The 17,797-nt window shown below is 43.1% G+C and overlaps 1 protein-coding gene across 3 annotated transcripts; it reads right to left on the bottom strand.

Moving 5' to 3' along the window:
* Positions 1-243: 243 nt before the first annotated feature.
* mtcl3a (MTCL family member 3a) lies at positions 244-16,956 on the bottom strand. 3 transcript variants are annotated; one of them, XM_078253465.1, is made up of 8 exons: positions 15,153-16,068; positions 14,598-14,765; positions 7,496-7,798; positions 5,112-5,666; positions 4,240-4,319; positions 2,279-4,133; positions 1,374-1,409; positions 1,201-1,291 (listed from the first exon to the last, which is right to left on the bottom strand). In XM_078253465.1, exons 1-7 carry the CDS (start codon positions 15,564-15,566, stop codon positions 1,380-1,382), a joined length of 3,405 nt encoding a protein of 1,134 aa, XP_078109591.1. In that variant the 5' UTR covers positions 15,567-16,068; the 3' UTR covers positions 1,201-1,291; positions 1,374-1,379. The 3 variants fall into 3 exon arrangements, with proteins under 3 accessions (XP_078109592.1, XP_078109590.1, XP_078109591.1); XM_078253466.1 differs by lacking the exons at positions 1,374-1,409; positions 15,153-16,068 and adding an exon at positions 16,846-16,956 and having other exon boundaries at positions 244-1,291; XM_078253464.1 differs by lacking the exon at positions 1,374-1,409 and having other exon boundaries at positions 244-1,291.
* Between the last annotated feature and the right edge of the window lie 841 nt (positions 16,957-17,797).

Here is a 17,797-nt window from a genome sequence, read left to right as displayed (position 1 = left end):
AGCTGAGTAATGTCCTGATATATGACCATTCAGAATTAGTAAAAGTAGAAAAATGGTCACAAGCATAATTATTTGTTATGCACAAAAGCAGGCTCTCGTGAATTATGTTTTACATTTTGATTGTAAAACATCAGCAATGAATTGACAGCAAGAAATTAAAGCCATTCCAAACAATGCATTTCACTTTCAAATCAGGAAAAATGCATATAACGAAACCAGCCTTTGGTACAAAGTTGTAAAAAGGAACTCACAATCACATTCGTGTTACTGTAATCATGAAAATAAATGTAAAGCCAGTCATGGATGTAAAGCAAAATGTTTAAGTCACAGGCAAGGTACAGTCCAGGCATGTACTGTAGGTAATATTCAAGAAGGCAGAAACCAACACTGCTTTATTCAGCACACAGAGTGATGCTAGGGCTAGGGGGGAATGTCTCCTTCACTGCCACTTTATCTCCGACCCAGCATGATGCTGCATATTGTGTTTGTAACATCAAATTTTGTGCAAAAAGCACACAAAACATGTTGCACACAAAATACAAAATACAGTACATATTACATACATCACTCTGTATTTCATTTGGCTGGAAGTTTTTGGATCATCTGAATATGAGCAAGCATCGCTTTTAAGGTGTAAAAACAGTTTATAGAACAGAAGGAGGGTGTGTTGTTGGTAGATCTGCAAGGCTACACTAGTCAAGGCTAGAATCCAGACCTGAGCATTTGACATCCATTCAGATGGTTGGCATGAATGCATGATCAGTGGATGGGATGTTTTCACTGTCCTCTGAGGCTATGCATGATGCCTGGCAGGTTCATGGGAGCAAACTGCTTCAGATCCTTTTCTTGCCTTCCTTGGTCAGTTAGGCTCCACTGGATGCCACATACATTCTAAAAGGTGAGTGGATGAACTCACAACTAAAGCACTTCTTTAGTCTGTAGGAGTGGAGAAGCAGTCTGGGTTTGGTATGTACAACAGTAATGAAAAGGAACGTTCAGTGTTCAGAGGTTATCACTGAAGACTTCTTGTTGGTTCAATCATACGGGGAGGTGGATGTCAAATGATGACGGTCTCTTTGTGAAAGGCGTGTGAGTAGGTAAAAGAGGAGCTGTGTTTCTGGAGGGGGAAGGATGGAGGCACAACAGGGGTGGTAGAGGGAGAGGGGGAGGCGGAGGAGGAGGAAGTGGGGGAGCGGCTGGCCCATCGAGAGGGGAGGCGTCGGTTGGCTGGACGGGCAGGTCTCGAGAAGTTCCTCTGAACGGAGGAGGAGACAGAGGTCTCTTCCTTCTCCTGTGGAGAAACAAATGAATTACCATTTAGGATTATCACACCGTTCTATCAACAATTAAATTCACACACTCAGATACTTTACATTTTGTCACGTGTTCCATCGGAAGTCTTCTTGACCCTGGGGGAAACAACAGGCATATTTCAAACAGGAACATGCTCATGTGGAAAGGTCACACAAGTAGATCCCATTCTTTTTGGTCGAGAGAACAGCATCTGAAGCGGAATACCTTACACATGCTGTGGTTCTGCTGCCAGATTTATTTTGGACAGTGCTCCTGGGTTAAGGTTAAACTAAAGTGGTGCCTTCTAATACGTTTTTTCTATGAGGTCAAATAAAATTGGTTTGATAATCGCTCAAACGATTTCGTTAACATTTGCATGACTTTAAAGCAGCGTAATCACTTCAGCTTTCTCATTTCTGTGCTCTGCCAAGGGCATTTATTCAGCTGCCTTCTTGCAGATACTTCTGTAATTACCACACAAAGGCCAGAAAAACACTTCCACTACGAGGCCCCATAGAAAGACTGGAAGATGAAAGACAAGTTGTTGAGGGTGACAGACCTCCTGCCAAGTACTTTATATGCCACACTGCCAGTTCCTTTTGTTAGGAACCTTTAAGCAATGAAATGGCCCAGATGCCCAGATAATAATGGAGGCTCTGGCCTGCTTCTGTCTCTTAGCACATACCAGAAATAAACAACATTCCCACCGGAGCTGTACTCAGTCAAGGGCAATCGCTTAGTGTTTCAGAATGGAATGAAACAGAACGAAATGTGCAAGTTCACCCAAGTCCACTGGCGTAATTGGCCTTGAAAATATAGTTTGACTTAATGTATTTTAGTCAAATAATGTGCAGACTTCCATATTCCAAGAGAGTGCCTCTAAATCCTAACATCTGTAGAGTGATTAGCACACCTGCTGAGTGGCAAGGCAGTAGCTTATATGTGAAAGTGTGAATGCAGACTGTATTTTTCAGACGCTACCCACCTGCACTGTTAGATGTATCTCTTTCACACCCATGGCGCAGTGGCTGCTGAGCTGTGCATGTGTGGTGTGCGTCTGTGAGGTGTGTGAAGTCTGTGTGTGTCTCGGAGTGGGAAGTAAGGGCAGAGGGTCCATGTCCAGCATGTCCAGTTCTGTGACGTTATCCTCCTGCCTGACACTGACCAAAGGACTTGAAGCCATCTCGTTCGGTTGGCTCTGGTTCTGTTGAGCCCGGGCTGCACTCTCATAATTCTTCAGAATCCTTTCCACTGCACCGTAGTTGGATCTGGATCCCTCAGGCCGTGGGTACGCAGCCAGAGTAAGGGCCCTCCAGGGATGGTCATTCATCATTCGAAGCCCAGGTCTGGAGGAGTCGGACTGGGAAGGAAGAACAGACGCATGCCTTAACTGTGCCTGTTGCCCTGGCTGTGTCATCTGTCTTTGTTTGTTCTCAGTAGACGGCTGCTGGAGTGAAACACCAGCTCTGGCCGACTGAGACCTTGCTGCCTGGGGATTCTCATTCTTGGAGATGTAACTGTCCACATTCGGACCTGGCTGGGTGTTTGCAGACAAGACAGACTCAGAAAAGAGATCCTCTGTGGCCCCTCTACGCTGTGTTTTCCTGGAAGGACTGCTTGCTGTTGGAACTTTGTGCTTGACCTCAGAATGGTGTGCTGGACTCTGAGAGCTTATAATCTGTGGCTGTGGTTCAGATGAATGGTCAGAAAGGATTTCTTGCTTCAATTTAACCTCTTGACCTCCAGTACCACATCTCATTCGCCTTGGTTGGAGCTTGGGGTTCTGAATTGTAGAAAATGTGACTTCAGGATGTACACCCATGACGCTAGTGCTGACATCGGTACAATTTGGATGAAATGTTGTCTCCCTGGGAGGTAAAATCTCATCTGATGCACAACTTGGGGGAAAGACTGGTTGGCAACCCACTGAGCCGGCATCTGTACGTATAAAACTGTCTGGTTCCTCTACGCCACGGCCCATCTCAGCCTGAAACAAAGTTCTGTTGAACTCAGCTGTTTTTTGTTCCAGCATTATGTTTCTTTTGGAGCCCTGGAGGTTGGGGCTGGCAGGTGGTATTTCGAGAGAGGACAAGAGCAAATCTAAAGGCAACTCTTTGACAATCTGAGGCATTTGTTGCTCAGAGCTTTTCAAGTTCCCGACACCAGGGCAGTAATCCGAGCGCAAGTCTTTTCCAGCAGTCAAAATGTTGACTTCAGAGAAGCTTTTCTGGACAGTCCCGTATGTCGACAGCTTACTGCTAGTGAACTTGCTTGCATCACAGGACCAGCGGTTGTGGCAGCAGCCCATATTACATTCAGAGTTAGCAGGTACAGAGCACGATGCTACAACACCGTCTATTAAAACTTTTCCTTCATTTTCTTGTAGCATGGCCTCAAACTTCCTGACAATAGATGGGCTGCTACCTTTTTTGTCCCCTAGAACACAGGGGCTATGGCACTTCCTCGCTGTCATCACGGGGGATTCCGGGATGTGGAGTTCTGTGTCTGGATGGGTGGGGGAGCTCAGATTCCAGGAGGAGGTGCGGGGAGGGATGGGTGGACCTGCTGTATCAATCTCAGAGAGTACTCCAGGGTTTGTCTGTGTTTCTCCATAGCTGTCTGGATCAACAGTGTTTGCTTTCCAGGATTTGCTTGGCCCTCTGTCGGCCTTCCAGGTGTGATCTGGTGATAGGGTGATCCAGTTTTCCCTCTCCAAGGCCTGGAGGTCTTTGTAAATCTGGCTGAGGTCGCAGGGGGCTTCCTCCACCTCCAGTAGGGTGTTATCATGGCCACACAACATCTCACTCTCCTCAGGTAGACACAGGGATTCAAACCGATTCCTGAAGGGAACGAAACGGTGAAATGCATTCACTCTTATAGTAAGAGCATCAAGACATAACAGGCACAGTGATTATCACAGTTCCATAGCAAAGGGGATTTAATTACCTCTTATCCCCACTCTTCTTTCTGATCTCATCCTGGTAGCTGCAAAGCTCCTCGCTTACAAGAGCTATCTCCTTCAGAGCCTGAGACACAGATAAGGGAGAGACAGAGATACAATCAGACATGCTGGATACTGTGTATTGTTGAAGTACCGTAAAAATAAAACTTAAAATTGATGATGAGATAGTTTAAGAGGATTATATAGACTATAGAAACCAAGGAGTGACTGTACAGTAACACTGATGATTAAAGGAGAACTATGCAGTTTTTTTAGCTTAATTTACCTTAACTGAACAGCTTCGGAGTCATTGGAATGGTTATGTGACTTTTTTCGAGTTGAATGGTGGTCGTCTCGCTTCTCCCTACCGCCTGTGAGCGGAAAAACCACCCTTGCAACTTTTGGCCGGCGAGCCGCTGGCCTCAGCATCAGGAATACCGTATGATATCAGGTCTCACGATGTAACGAATTGCTTCACGGCACTGCACACATACGCCCATTCAGGAACCGGCTAACAAGGTAACGATGGAGTTTTTCACACTATCGTCATGGCTGAGCCAGCGAAAAAGATGCAGAAAGCTAGGAAAGCATTGTCGGAGGAACAGAGAAAGAGGAAACGGCAGAGTGACCGAGCGAGGAGTCAGACACAAGTAAACATAGGAGCTGTCAAATATCTATTCTGAAGCTGTAGGGGGAGCTCTAAAGAGAAACCTGCAAGCAAAAAGCGAGAAAACAGCGAAGAAATGGCCAAAACTGCATAGCGCCCCTTTAAACAAGTATGTGTCAGCAGAGCAAAAAAAGACAAGGCAAGGAATGACGACCACACCAATGTGTCTATACTATATATACATATAGAAACATGGTTTGAAACACTCACAGCATTGAGAGCGGTGGTGTTCTTCTTCTTGTCGCTGCCGTAACTCAGCTGAAGAGGACTTTCTTCAGGACGAAAATTGTTTTCATTCCCGTATGAGACATTCTTCTGGGGCACTCCACATCCAGGAGCTCCAGGAAACATAGCATCCAGCTCCATTGTATCCACAGCTTCCTTGCTATCAGTGGCTGAGTCTTGCTGCCAAGTGCCTCTGGATCTTAACTCATCTAGCTGCTCAGGTTGTGAATGCTCATTCTGAGTGACCTGACCACCGACGCCAAATTCAAAGAGGCTGTCTGCTTGGAAGAAGGTGGAGTGGTGACCATCTCTGCCAACGCGATCGCTGCCACTGATGTTTCTGTTGCGACCAAAACCAGGTAAAGGAGGATGTCTGATTGGCTCTGACAGACTGCTGCTGCTCAGCGGCTCGTTGTCACTGAGCAGGCTGGATCCAGTGCTGGTTGAGCGTACGCTGAGTCTGTGCACAACGTTATCGTCGGCCTGCCTCCCGCTGTCTAGTCCGGTCCCTTCTCGCTTGATCCTCACATCACAGTACAGCTAGAAACAGGAAGAGGAAATAGAGGTCATCTTTTTTTTTTGCCTTATTGCATTACTCTTATGTTGAATGAAACAAACAATACCCTTTTGTCATTTTAAAATGTATTCTTTAAAGATTAGAGTTCAACATTAGATTTGGCAAAGATTGAGCAAACGCAATATTACATTAAACAAATCAAACATCAGTCAAATACACCAAATATAAACAAAAACTTATTTAAATATTGACATTCATACATTTTTTTTTATTTATCTAATATTATTATATTGTCTATTAGATCAAAAAGGTACACCTAAGTAGAGTATTGTGTTTAAAGGGGCATACATTATGAATCTACTCTAATTGGATGCTTAGAATGAGGTTAGACAATATAAAGAATGTCAATGGCATAATATTATTATAAAGTAATACTTCATCATCACACACACCCTCACAAACTAATATGGGATGATGAGAAGACAGCATAGCGCTGAATCGTTTGAACGTATTTAGACCACAGAGGATTGAAAAAAAAAAAAAACATTCAAAGAATTCTTTCAAATAAAATTGGATAACCTCTGGCCTCCTAACATGGGATCCCAAAATAGTAACTATTTCATGTTGACTGGGCTCCCTTCCCATCACGCAAAGTCTAGATGGGACTAGTGCCTTTTCGCCTGCTTTATTCCGCTGCTGTTTTCCTCTCTCATTTTCTGCTCTCGGAGGGGCAAATGAGAGCCACATGTTCTTTTCATAGAAAATTGTTCCAGTGCCTTCACACTCTGTCCAACTACTTTTGTATGGCTTCCCTCATTAAAAACACTAATCTGCTCCTCTGGGCATGTCAGATTTTGACTCGGGCTTTGTCACTACCCATGCTTTGTCCCTCTCTCTTAGGGCCATGCATTTGCTCTGAATTACTTCCCTTTTCTGACAGGCCTTATCCTGTTATACTTTCTTATACTAATTCTCATCTAAGTCGAGCCTTTCAACAAAAATTGAAAAATATTACTTTTTGGTCACTCTACTAATTGTTTAGTTGACTAGTTGTTTTAGCTCTATTTCTCTTATTCCCCTAGCACAATTCTGCTTAAGTATACAAACAAAAACTAAAAGTTAGACCGATCTAATATTTAATTTGCTCTAACTGACATGGTCGGGCATATTTCCAAACACAAACAATGAAGAAGAACATTCAAGTTTTTGTTCATTCATTCAATTATTTGTCATTATATAATGTAAATGCACATTATGAATGCATGCAACAAATAACAAAGAAATTTAACAAAATGAAAAGATGTGACTGTCAATAAATAAGCTTTTCTGTTTTGGTCTTTTGACTATCACATATGATCAACAGCCACCTATGGAGGAGTATATTACAGTAATCTCTCTCTTAAATGTTCTTTTTGTTACATGCCAGCTTCTGTCTACATCAGTCCAGGTCATAGGCTGTCTCAATCACTGCCTCTGTCTCAGTACACAGAGATCAGAGAAATAGCAGAACTCTCGCCCTCCTCCTTCCACTCCTTCCTTTCCTCATACTCTGCAGCTGCACTGATCAGGGATATTGTTTTGACAGTGTGGATGGTGAACAGGATGTGTAGGAGGGAAGTGTTACACACTGTAGGCTGCTCAGTGCATAGGAAGCCATATATCATACACAAAAAATGGAGCAAAGTTTCATACGTTTGAAAATGGCATTACATACTTTTGAAGGTTTTCCTTTATCTAATCATTCACTTGCCTAGCTTTTACCTAAATCCAACCTTAACCCCAAAGCAAATAATCAAACAACAAAGACAGAATGCAGAAATATTCTCATTCCGACACATTTGGAGCATCTTACCTCTTCAATTTTCTTCTGCATATCCTTCAGCTGGCACTCCCATTCCCTCCTCTCCACGTCGAACCTCTCCAGCAGCTCGGCTTTCTCCCTTAACCAGTCCCTCTCGTTGTGCTCCAGGCGACAGCGCAGGTCCATGGCTGTCGAGTGTGTGTCCGCCAGGAGCCTCCGCTGCTCTTCCCTCTCCCGGCGGAGTATTGATGTCTCGCCGTTCTGTTCTTGAGCGCTCCGTGACGCCACAGAGCCAGGGCCTGCCGCTGACTGGACCCCTCCACTGATCAACCCAGCACCCTCTCTAGCCTCCAACTGAAGAGAAGGAAACAGACAGGGAGTGCAGAGGGCACAGAGGAGGAGAGAGAAGGGAGCAGGAAGATGGAAAGGGAAAGAGTGGGAGAAAACAGTCGGTGGTGATAAAGGATAGATTACAATTGGAGAAAAAGAGGATGAGAGCCAGATGATAAGACAAGCAAGGAAGGAGAGAAGAGAAATTGTTAAAAGTGGAATTAAGAGAATGAAGGAGTGGCAGGAAGAGAAGGTGGAGGAAGTGGAGGAATAATGCACCATGGGGACGAGTGTGAGTGGGTTCAGAGGAGGGAAGAGGGAGAAAAGAGAGAAGAAAGATGAAAATATCCTGTAAGAACTCACACGCAGGGTTCATGGGTTCAAGTCTCTTCTCTATGGTACTTCACTAACACAGGATGCAGTGCAGGATATGGCAGATTCAGGCACAGAAAAATGTGTCTGTAGAGGATGCATGTGGCCTCAGTCAAATGATACTCAGTTTTCAGAGAAACACAGATTCAGACAAAGAGGATCTTTCAAGACAAATATGACAGGACTTCCGATTCCTTTCAACACATTATAAAAATGCCAATTTTATTAGTTAAATTGGATGTTTTTGTTTTAATGAGAATATTACTGGGTGCCCCTGCACAATGCCCTTTTCAAGTGAAATACCCTGGGCATTTCCCCTGGAAATTTCACTGTGTTTGGGCCAAAACCGTAAGCCAAAAAAATGTTGTCACGTTACTGAGAATGAATAAGAAATATTGCACAAAAAAAATGCTAGAAAAAAGGGCTTAAAAACAGACTGAATTTGATAACATCGAAGGTTTGTCATGGTGGTCTGATTTGTACATCTGGATAAGATAATGGTGTTAGGAAAACTAATCTGAAATGTCCTCCACCAACGAGATAATGCAAAGGAATTATCTGATAGAGACACTTTCCCTTTTTTGTAGTATTTAAGGATAAGGGTGTGTATAGATCTGTGCATTCTGTGGTAAATATGTGCATTTTTGTTGTGCGTAAAAAAAGGGAAAGAAATGTTGGCTCTGGGGCTGGAAAGAGCCCAAGACAACGCCTGAGCATATGTACATATGTGTGTGTGTGTGTGTGTGTGTGTGTGTGTGTGTGTGTGTGTGTGTGTGTGTGTGTGTGTGTGTGTGTGTGTGTGTGTTAGAAAGAGGTAGAGAATGCATATGAGCATGCCTGAGTGTTATTTCAGTGTTCAGTCACAGACAGCGACCAAAGCCTTCTTACAAGCCTCGGTCATGGTGCTATTTCTGCCTGTGGCCTGGGGTCATGAAATTATGGTGTAGAAAAACAAGTCAACCCTTTCTGTCTGCCTGTGGCTCTTCTCGAAGTTCTCCACAATTACAGACGGATGCAGATGGGTGCTGTCCACAGTCTATTTAAACATCCAAATGTAAACAAATAGTGAAAGTGCAAATATAAGAGGTTTGGAGTCAAAATAAAAGAGCTGAAGACCGTTTTTTTATTAATTGAGACAGCAAAGAAAAAGTGTCTTCTTAAAAAGAAAACTAAAGGAATTTTACATGCAAACAGGGACACGGGTCAACATCATTTTAGCCAGTTTAGGGAAAACACACCCATGCATGCACCCACACAATTCTATCAGAGCCATCTCCTGCTAGCCTTGGACACCCAGTCTGTCAGTGTATGGCACAGGGTATATAAAGGTAACTGTGTCACCACGGTGACCCACTATAAATAGCGGACACACAGCCTTGTACAATGTCACATTCCGAGAGGAGGTGGGGAGTCGAGGTAAAAGGAGGAGGGGAATTGGCTGCTAAGGCAGAGTGACATGTCTACTAGCTGCCCAGCAGCTTTCATAAATCAGTGGCATGCGAAGAAATATGCCAGGAAATATCCGGCCTAAGACCTCTGCCTGGGACCTTTGATGCTCCCTTGGTATTTGGTGGTAGAAGTGCCCAAAAGGGATGTGGAACCAACATACAGTAGCTACATTCACAGCCATATCCTACTGTGAGGAAAGGTGTGTAATTAAAATAGCAAGAATAGAACAAGCATGTAACTGTTTGTAGCTACCGATCTTTAGTTTCTCGACCAATCAATTGACCAACAAAAGGGACGTAAACTGGCTGCTAACCACAGCTCAGAAATACGTAAACATATCTAAGATGTGGAAATTGTATGAATAAAACTTGATTAAAAAGCAACTAGAAGGGCACTGGGAGAGCTGAGACTTTCACCAAGGCATGCCCTATCTCACAATGTTAATGCAGTGTGAATTTTCCCAGTCGGGAAGTCATTTTAACTGATTATTCCGACACCACATGAATGCAGCACAATCACCCTATCTTGCAAAGGTAATGAAAGTGATAGTTTGTGTGTCCACCCGTGATTTGCAGTCGCTCCAAAATGTAATGTTCTTCCTTGGCCAATGCTACACCTTCCACAGTTTCAAAAAAATCGGGCCAGTAGTTTTTCCATAACCTGCTGATAGACAAACAAACCAACAAACAGACAAATCGAACTGAAAACATAACCTTCTTGGGGAAGGTAATTATGCAGCGCTTTAGTCTGTGGGTTCAATCACACTCTCCTGATTAAGTACAGATATGGATATCTTCACTATGACACATGATTTGCAAATACCATTTCACTTAAAGTGACCTCAAAATTCCAACTTACCCTAGACCCAGGTACTAAATTATCCACCACTTGTTCCATTCATTACTTTGGGTTTGTATAATACACTTGGCTGCTTGGATAATCCTCTACAGTATTCTGGGCGGCTCCTTGTGATTTTGTGCTACCTCTTTTAAAGTCAAAGTGTAATAACGAGCAAAAGCTAGCTGTCCAGCTAACAGTGCAATACCAACAAGCTTAACATAGCAAACTGCAAGAAAGAGTTCAGCTGAGCCCTCTTTACTGTATGACTCATTCAGCTAATTACCTCATCTCAGACATACATTATAATTGTACAATCACTTGTCAAATCAATGCTATTCTGGATTGTTAGAAGCATGATGAGTATCAGCATTCAAACAACAATTACCTAACAATTACCTTCTTTAACACCCTCTGTTTTCGCTCTCCATCTGAGCTAAAAATGAATGGGATCTTTTTTGCACTGGTACAGTGAAGCCAACATGTGGAAAATAAAAGAGGAGTTTCACACCAAAGCTGTTCACCAAACTGTACACATTTCATTTCAAAGTGAAATGAAGTTATACCCATTTGCTCTACTGACCTCCTTGCATTGGTTTGCATGCATTCTTGTCCATTTCTTTGACTCCCCCACATTGTTCAGCATTTTATATATATATATGAATGAAAGTGAAACAAAAGGGCAATTTAGTCTGATTATCAGGCTATTCATGTTTGTGTTATGTCTAATAACAGAAAAATTATTATAGATTAATAATAGATTAATAGATATAAATTATAGAAAATAGGATTTCAACAACCTTGTCTAAGATCAACAGCCATATTCAATTTGATGCTACTTTCTTGAACTAAAAGCTGACCAAACATTGGTTAAAGACTCATTACAAATTTACTCTAAACTGCCCAATGAGGGATAGTCTGTAAATTAGTCATTTGATGCTAATGATTTCAGAAAACTTGACTTGTGGTGTTTTGAACCTGATGAGCAACCCCAGATTACCACTGGGTAAACACATACCCAAAACTATAAATTGTGGCAGGATGTGGCATCAAGACAAAACAACTTTTACAATGGAGCCATCCCCGCCCAGCATGGCTTAACTCCAAGTCACATTTCCCTTGGTCTGTTTGTGCAACAAATATAGACATTTCTGCATAGTGTGTGTGTGTGCATGTTCCATTCCAAATTATTGTGTACCCATGTTCACACACACAAGTAAAAACAAATATGTAAAGAAACAAATCATTCAGACATCTCTCCTGTCCCAAACAAATGATTACAGGCAGTTTTGCCTGTAAAACTCCGCTACCGCTTTGCAAAAGGCAGACTAGTAAACATCCAGGCACCCACTCGGCTGTTGTTGAAGCTTCCTGTGACAATCCTAGTTTTATGGTAAAAAAAACCAGCGAAAAAGCACAGTGAGATGAAATGTATGTTGTTGTTTTTTCAAAGTGTGCGGGGACCTGTGATGTCCAACTGTCATTTCCAACCAATCACATAATTTGCCCCGCCAGGCTGTTAGCGGCCCAGGTTGTGCACAATTCACATTGAAATCAACCCTAGTCTACCCTGATCAATCCCACCTGGCGACCTGGGTCGGGAAGTCGAGTAGATCAAGAAGGATTACCCCATTCAAACACACAGTCAACCTGGGTATAACAATGATTGAGCCAATGATTTCAGTGTGAAAGGGGTATTAGAGTTAGCTGTTAAAAGCTAAGTTGGGTGTCTCTCTGGCTAAGCAGGGATAACGTGTGTGTGTGTGTGTGTGTGCGTGCGTGCGTGCGTGCGTGCGTGCGTGTGTGATTATGGTATAAATTCCTGCAGTAGATTAAGCCTCTTTCTCCCACTGCCTTACAAAAACAAAACAGAACAGTAAAAGTTTCTGTTTTTATAAGGCTCTCTGTCAACCACACCGTGAAAAGGCACAGAGCCAGCAGGACAAAGAGAAAAGCTGAGCAGTAACACTGTGCCATCTACTCACACAGAGGGAATGACATTATAGCAGTTAAACCATCTGTGTCTGGGAAAGGCATGTTAACATGTTGCATTCCTGTGTCGTCGTGTCAGCAGCAGTCTCGTCCAACTGCTCTGCAGTGTCATTGCACATTGCACCTTTTTTTCCTTCCAGCACCACATTTCTGAGCTTCATCACTTCACTCAGAGAATCATTTAATTTGTATGCCTCCGCGCCGAAAATAGCTGTGACCAGAGGCATTATGTTTTCAGGGTGTCCATCCCATTCATGTGAACACAATTTCTCAGGACCCCCTGGAGGGAATTCCTTCAGATTTTGCACAACGTCCACTTGGACTCCGGGACAAACTGATTAGATTGTGGTGGTCAAAGGTTGAAGTCACTGTGACCTCACAAAACATGGTTTTAGCCATAACTCAAGAAATCCTACGCTAATCAAATGTCTAATAAGATAAAAATATAAAGTAATGACATGTTAGGTATTTATGGAATGGACCACCAGAGGAAAATAGGGGAGGGTCATGTCTTTTTATTCTTTGCTGAGGGGAGGGTCATCCAAAATTTTTCAGTCTGGGGGGGAGGGGGGGGTCACCCAACTTTTGTATTCATGAAACATTTCAAAGTGGCTTGTTTGGTGCATATGTTTCCATGCAGCTCTTAGTCTCGGCCCTCCTTCGCTACCAGATGGGTCTGACCCATGAGTTTGCTGGGGGGCAGAGGGAGCACTGCCCCCCTGGTGGCTGAAACGGTTAATTGCATTGTTTAAAAAAGGAGTGGAATAATTACGTCTGACATGATCAGATATTTTATAAATATCTTAAATAACACAAAACAATTAACTGGTGGTAGGTAATACATCAGATTTCATATACTGCTTTAGTTTAGTTTGTGTGTTGAATGTTACCCAGAGTGCCTTGCTGAATGGTCTCAATATTTTATTGTTTTATTTCATGTGAATACTAGTTTACTAGAGGAGTAACTTAGTATTTGAAGTAATGCAGGAAGTGTGCATTTAGTTTCCATGCTTATTGTGTTTCCACAACAATGTCAGTGAGTAAATCTACTGAAATGGCCACCACACCATAACAGAGGAGTGGGATGTGTAAGATGAGAATGCAGAGGTTTAGTCACGTATGTCATGGCTGTAAAGAAAACAACGGGAATCTATATATTTGCGAAGCGCAAACCAGTACAGAAGTTATTGATAAATTGCTGGGGGAGGGTCATGCCTTTTTTCCAAATCGTTTTGGAGGGTCATAGAAACTTTTTTACTGGCGAGGGGAGGGTCATGTCTTTTTTGGCTAAAGGTCCCAAGACTCCTCTGGTGGCCCCTTACATAAATAAGGAACAGTCCCTTATATCCAAAAGGTCAAAGGTCAACGTCACTAGATATTTCATGTATTGGGGAACGGTCTGTGAGAGCTCTGTGGTGGCAATCCTAGCCAGCTGTTTATTTTAGCATTTTGAGTACAGCCTCTTTAAGGCAACCATACAAATCCATCTTCTGATATAACCAGAAAAAAGCTAAATCCCTAAAAGCATATTGCTTTGAAGAAAAGCCATGGTCCTTCAAGTGTTCCATGCAATGCCTGACACAGCGTGGCACAGGTATGCAAACTTAACTCTGTAAGTATTTTCTGCCCATTTCAAGAAACACTTAACAGTAGCTGTCCAAAGGCAACAATAGGTTAATATTTTACCTTCTTAGAGTTAGCTGTTAAAAGCCAAGTTGGGTGTCTGTGTCTAGCTAAGCGGGGATAACATTTGTCTACTTGGTGCAAATCTTTTGTCTAAACTGAAGCTTGAGTTGGATGAATGCCAGGGTGACTTATCACCCTGCCATGTAGGTGGCAAACGGGGCGATCCCAATTTACACCAAACTGGAGGCCAGACATGCAAAGACATGACAAAATACACAAACATGATACACACAAGAAACAATATACATATTAATAGCAATAAAGCATTCTTTATGTCAAGTTACTTAGATATTGTTGTTAAACAAGATTAGTATTAATTTGTATTTGGACAACTGTCCTCAAGCACACACACCAGACATGCACAGCTATACATTGCTCTAACACACAAACACTAAAATTGCAACTGACTTAATTATTTGTTTGGAGATGCTTTTGAATACAGACTTAACCCTCAAAACCCACCCACACATCACCATTCCTGAGTTACCTGTGCAATCCTGCATTTGAGCTCAGCCTTTTCCAGATCCCAGGCACATCTGTCTCTGGTGTACTGCAGCTGGAGCTCGCCCCTCTTCTCCTCCTCTTTCTTCACCTCTGCCTGCACTTCCTCCAAAACCGTCTTCAGGTCCAGCAGAATCCTTCTGTTCTCCCCCCCCTGCATGGAAACACATTGGCAGCAATCTTGTCAACCAAATATGCTAGATGACCATATTTTAAAAAGTTAGTCAGCCAGTAGGCTATCACACAGTGCAATCAGAGAAGAACTAAGGAAATCGGTACTTTATAATAAACTGATGCTTAAAATGGTGTATCAAAGTATATCATTTTTCTTTTTATTTGAACCCCTGAGGAATGTTCTGGGAATATAAGAGATGATACCATAAAACACAACAAATTCACCTTGAACATATGTACCATTGACAAACTAACTTCCCATTTAATAGGCTACTGGTACAGAAAAAACAATGCATGTTTACTACAGGTCGCATTAAAGGCAAACACAGATATAGCTTTCACAGGGGTAGAAAATATGTTCAATCACTTGTATGTCAGCTACTTCTCTCAACAATGACTCCTTCTCGCGCATCCATCCTTCCTTATCCTGTACGTGTCGCTTTTTCAAATCCTCAAATTTCTTTTTAAGCCGCGTGTGTTGTGTTTGCTGCTGCTGGGCTTCGGGACCCGGCCACATTTGTCCCCTGAGGAGTTCAAGCTGTGTCCCTGCTCCACCTTCTCTACCATCCGGTGAAGCACCGAACTGGGAATCGTAGATGTGACTGAAGACGGTGGGCGGAGAAGAGATCCTCCTCGACGGGCTGCGACTTTTGCCCCTGCCTCTATCAGCCCTCTCCATCCTGGAGCACGGCACAAACTCCCATCCCTGAGACGGGACGTAGCCCCCACGAGCACCGCCCCCGCTGTGCAGCCCCGAGCCGTTCATAAACGCACTCCACATTTCTCCAGCGCATTAAAATAAAACATTAAAAAAACAACTTAATGAGATAAATTATCAGAAGTTGCAACCAAGCTATTTTGTAAGTATCCATTTCTGCTCTGTAAGCATACATTGAAATACTTTTTACAGTTTACTCAGCCATCTCCTAATTGAAACTGTTTTTCAGTTGGTGACCGGTCACATACTGAAAGCGCCAGTTATCCAAACCCGGCCAAATCCCCCGTCGGCCGCACAGCAGCGCTCGGGACAGCAGCCCCCGCTGTGCTCATACAGGCGACGGGACGGGACGCTTCGGTCCCTTCCATATCCTCACAGAGACAAGGTCAAACCGCCATTCGTGTGCCAGAGTCTCCACGGTGCTTTTTATCTCAAAGACTTCCTCACTGCTGCACCCCTGCGCTGTTTTCCTTTTACATTATGTCGAAATCACAGGACGCGAGTCGTTGCAGGCGACAATCAAGGGCTGGCAAAGACAGACACCCAGTATAACCACTCCGACGCAAATGGTTCCCAAAAATATCACGGAGCGCACTGATGTAAGAGCAGTGGAGTATTTTTACCCACTGTAACCATGAGTATTTTCCTAGAGCCAGATTAGCTGGAAGAAGCAGCAGGAGCGACAATTAGTCAACACCGGATTGCTCTAATTACGTCGCAGGACACCGCCATGCGCTGTATCCATGGCAACAAATCAATTTACGCCGTGGTAGACTCGTTGATAGTAAAAACAAAACAAAAAACAGCAGTAGCTGTCACTCATTTTAGAGGCAATAAACCACTTAGTAGGCTACGACCTGAGGGCAGTATTTGTTACACTAAATGAGAGTGCCCCTTGCAAAATAAGCGGTAGGTCTTACATTGCCCGTAAAAAAAAAGCTATTTTGCCTAACGTTACCTTTCCTCTTTCTCATCCGTAGCAGTAGTAGCTACTCCCACTCTTCTGCCATTTCTCATCTGCTAACTTAGCATGAGAGGGGGATGAGTATCACGAGGAAAGAGAGAGGATAGGGTGGGGTTTTTCATCTTGATAGAGATAACACAAGCTGGACCTTTAGCCTGTCTGTGAAAAAAGTAATTCGTTGCTCTTGTTACTCGCGACATATAGCCTATAGGCTAAGTAACGTTAGTAGTAGGCTAATAACGCGCGAGTTAGCTTGCTTTCTACACAAAACTTCTGATGTTGACGGTTTTTGTTCCGCTCGAGCGCAAAATCAAACTTGAAACGACTCCCATCTCCCACCATATGAAGCACGTGCCATTTGGATGAAGCGACCCTTACCTCTTCCTCTAATATTGAACGTTGCAATAAATATCCTTGAAAAACTGGCACAAGAGCCAACGAAGTAGTTGAAATGAAGTCTGGACTGGAATGCAGTGGCAAAAACAACTGGAGAGCGACAGCCTACAGCTGAAATGATGCTTTCATTAACGGGAATAAAATCCTCCTTTCTCTCTCTTTTCCTCTATGTCTCCCCCTCTCTCTCCACAGCTGGCCCTAATATGTGACGTAAAACTTCCCACCGGTGGGATGAAAGAAGTGGACCTGTTCCGCCCCCATCCTGGTGGTCAGGTCCGTTGGTTAAACAGATCAGCACATTTCTGCCTTGATTATTCAGACCCAACCATGGGCATTTTAAGAGTCCCATAAGTCAAATCCAAATGTAGGCCTATGGGTGAAATGCCAACGCTTCTATCATATTCCCCATGGGCATTTGTATGATTTGTTACAGATTATGTTGACATTCCATCATGACTCAGACAGTTGCAGAAGAAGAACTTGAAAGACACTGGCCTATTGTTTGTTTCAATGTCAGATGGTGTGTGAATGTATGAATTACAATGTTATTATTGTGACTGGGCATGCACAGTGTCTGTGTATAGTCTGTGTGCATTGCCCCAACAGTCATAACACAAACGTCAGTATTTACCATGTACTGCTCACAGACCTGATTATTGCTGCGGTCATGTGCAAACTTCATACTGTAGAGACACATTTGCAGCAGTAGCCTAATGGTTCAAGTATCTGTGTGGGTAATTTTTGACCTTTTGGCTTTACAGACATATTACAATCTCCACTATATACATAACATTTTGAATCTAATGAAAGACCCTCCACACCCATCACACAGGTGTTTTTAGTTATTGTGGCTGATTACACGTCTGCTTAGGCTGAAATAGGACTGAGCTATGCTGGGAAGAATTACATAATGCCCCCAATCTCTAATAAGAGT

Source organism: Sander vitreus, chromosome 6 (genome assembly GCF_031162955.1).
Source record: "Sander vitreus isolate 19-12246 chromosome 6, sanVit1, whole genome shotgun sequence".
Taxonomy (NCBI): domain Eukaryota; kingdom Metazoa; phylum Chordata; class Actinopteri; order Perciformes; family Percidae; genus Sander; species Sander vitreus.
The sequence above is the reverse complement of the archived record's forward strand: the minus strand, read 5'-3'. Positions and strand labels throughout refer to the sequence as shown.

Bases quoted from the DNA above. Each gene is read 5' to 3' on its own strand.
- mtcl3a (XM_078253464.1), bottom strand. From the start codon at position 15,566: ATGTGGAGTGCGTTTATGAACGGCTCGGGGCTGCACAGCGGGGGCGGT. The intron at 7,799-14,597 runs GTAACTCAGGAA...CCTTCTCTTCAG, and splicing joins TCAAATGCAGGATTGCACAG to TTGGAGGCTAGAGAGGGTGC. The intron at 4,134-4,239 runs GTAATTAAATCC...CGTTCCCTTCAG, and splicing joins AAGAAGAGTGGGGATAAGAG to GAATCGGTTTGAATCCCTGT.